At 43.4% G+C, this 2,181-nt stretch overlaps 1 protein-coding gene across 2 annotated transcripts; it reads left to right on the top strand.

Annotated features, from left to right (window-relative positions):
* Positions 1–232: 232 nt before the first annotated feature.
* On the top strand, positions 233–1,698 carry phlda2 (pleckstrin homology-like domain, family A, member 2). Of its 2 annotated transcripts, none has more exons than XM_016676053.1 (2): positions 233–815; positions 947–1,698. In XM_016676053.1, the coding sequence occupies exon 1, from the start codon at positions 378–380 to the stop codon at positions 774–776; it is 399 nt and encodes a 132-aa protein (XP_016531539.1). In that variant the 5' UTR covers positions 233–377; the 3' UTR covers positions 777–815; positions 947–1,698. The 2 variants fall into 2 exon arrangements, with proteins under 2 accessions (XP_016531539.1, XP_007561476.1); XM_007561414.2 differs by having other exon boundaries at positions 934–1,698.
* The last annotated feature ends 483 nt before the right edge of the window (positions 1,699–2,181 follow it).

Below are 2,181 nucleotides of genomic sequence, written 5' to 3'. Positions count from 1 at the left end.
CCCAAGATCTGTGTGAATGTGCACATCTGGTGATCCCTACAGAATGGGCAAATATTTGGACAAACTCCACAGTGGGACGTGGATTACAAATTAACATGTCGGCAGCGCAATTAGGTCCACTTCCTCCCCCACCTGCATGCGCCACAGCTTCCGCCCACACTCAGCCTTGAATTACTCCACTGGCAGCTGCATTCTCAAACAGCAGCTGACGTCAAGAGGGAGGGGTTGAGACTATTAAAACCCTGGTAGCCTGCTTCATTCACAGCCACATTCTGGATTACTACGATAGCTGTAGAGAAGCTCCTTCTTCGGAGTCTGCGGACGGAAACGCAAAGGAGGAGTGCGCTCAGTTCCCTTTTTTTTTTTGACAAAAAACAATGAAAATGCCAGCGGAGGAAATCATCATTGAGGGAGACCTGGAGAAGAGGAGCGACAGCTTCCTCCAGTTCTGGAAGAAAAAGACGTGCGTCCTGACCAAGGACAGCCTCAACATATACGCGGATGTAAAGCGCTCCAAGGTCAAAGAACTCAAGCTGCAGTCCATAAAGAAGGTGGACTGTGTGGAGCGCACCGACAAGTTCATGTATTTCACCATCGTTACCAAAGATGACAAAGAGATCGACTTCCGGTACTCCGTGGAGCAAGCCTGCTGGCACGCGGAGATCACCCTGGCCCTGATTAGTTACCAGAACAGAGAAGCCGTCCAGGACTTCAAGACACGGCAGGACGAGAGCGCATCGCCCGGACAGGAGAGGCGCATGGCCAGGGCGCCTTGAACCGCTCCAAGGCGCAGGATCGGAACTGCTCCAAATATGGTGAGATACGATCCAGGATGCTGGATCACCCTGTATATGAATGTAAATATGATAATGGAGGGGTTGGGGGGACTGCTTCAAGCGCAAACTAACGCTTTTTTTAAAAATTTTTTTAAAGAAAATCCCTCTAGAGTCTACACGGACCCTTGAGAAAAATGGGAAAATGGATCAACGGTAGCCTTGGTCATCCGGTCCAGAGATGAAGGACTGTTCGGGACTGAGCTCCCTCGGAGACGGGACAACTGATCCAACTGATCCAAATCGACACACGAACTTTTACGAGCTCAAAGTGGACTGAACTGTCAGAACTATTTCATGTTTACTCTTCATAGAGAAATGGCGCCTGAAATCATGTTAATTTATTTTTGTTTCCAGGATCTATGGTGTTACTGGTAAAACTGCTTGTGTTTAAATTATATTCTGCTTAAATGTGTTTATTTAAATAAATATCTATTTGCTTTTGCCATAATTCCCTCCTAACTGTTTTTATTTTTTTAACTTTGAAAATGTTTTCTTAAGGTCTGTTAATGTTTAGACCAGCATGATTAAAGGAAAAAAAAAAAGCGCCTGACATGCACGGATACCTTTCACCAGCACCATTTCTTAAATGCCTCACATGCAACCGTAAAAAGGGAGTGGAGGACAGGGAAGTCCCTCTTCCGCTCCGGCGTCAAGTGGAATGTGACCTTTTATTGTCACTGGGAGGGTTTGGGGCCTGAGTCATGACTGATAGCAAGTTCAGTCGGCATCAACGGATACTTTGAAGACTCGGTGGTGTCACTGCACACACCTGTTTACGAGGTGTGGTGACCTTTATGGCTCCTGGTACAATCTGATAATGGAAGTATAAAATGAGCGTATCTGAAAATTAAAATCATCAAAAGAATTGGTGTTTTTTCTTGGTGCGCTACTAAAGATTGCTTTTCTGAGATCTTATTGTGTCCAAGACGATATTCAGGGGTTTTTCTGATAGAAATGGTGAACGAAGGTTTTTAAATTGTTGGGAGGATGGAACCGTTTAGTGATAAACTGCAGGATAAAGTAATTTGAAAAGCTATTTGGGTTGTATTCACTAAATGAGTCAGTTTACAACAATGGAACCTGATCATCTGGCCATAAAATGAGCATAGCTTTATACTGACTTTAGTCGTTACAATTTGACCTGAAAATTAGTGTCTCAGTTTATCTAGACTTTATTTTGCCGGATATTACCTGATAGTTTCTCTATAGAAATAATTTAAATTGAACAGCTAAAAGACATATACCTTCATTAATGCAATGTGGTCACTGCTACCGTTTTCAGTTAGATAATTGTTTAGATGTCGGTCAAACACTTTTCCCAAAAATTCAGTTTAATCCTTTGAAC

The sequence above is a fragment of the Poecilia formosa genome, unplaced genomic scaffold (assembly GCF_000485575.1).
Source record: "Poecilia formosa unplaced genomic scaffold, Poecilia_formosa-5.1.2 Scaffold126, whole genome shotgun sequence".
In the NCBI taxonomy this organism is placed as follows: Eukaryota; Metazoa; Chordata; class Actinopteri; order Cyprinodontiformes; family Poeciliidae; genus Poecilia; species Poecilia formosa.
The sequence above is the reverse complement of the archived record's forward strand: the minus strand, read 5'-3'. Positions and strand labels throughout refer to the sequence as shown.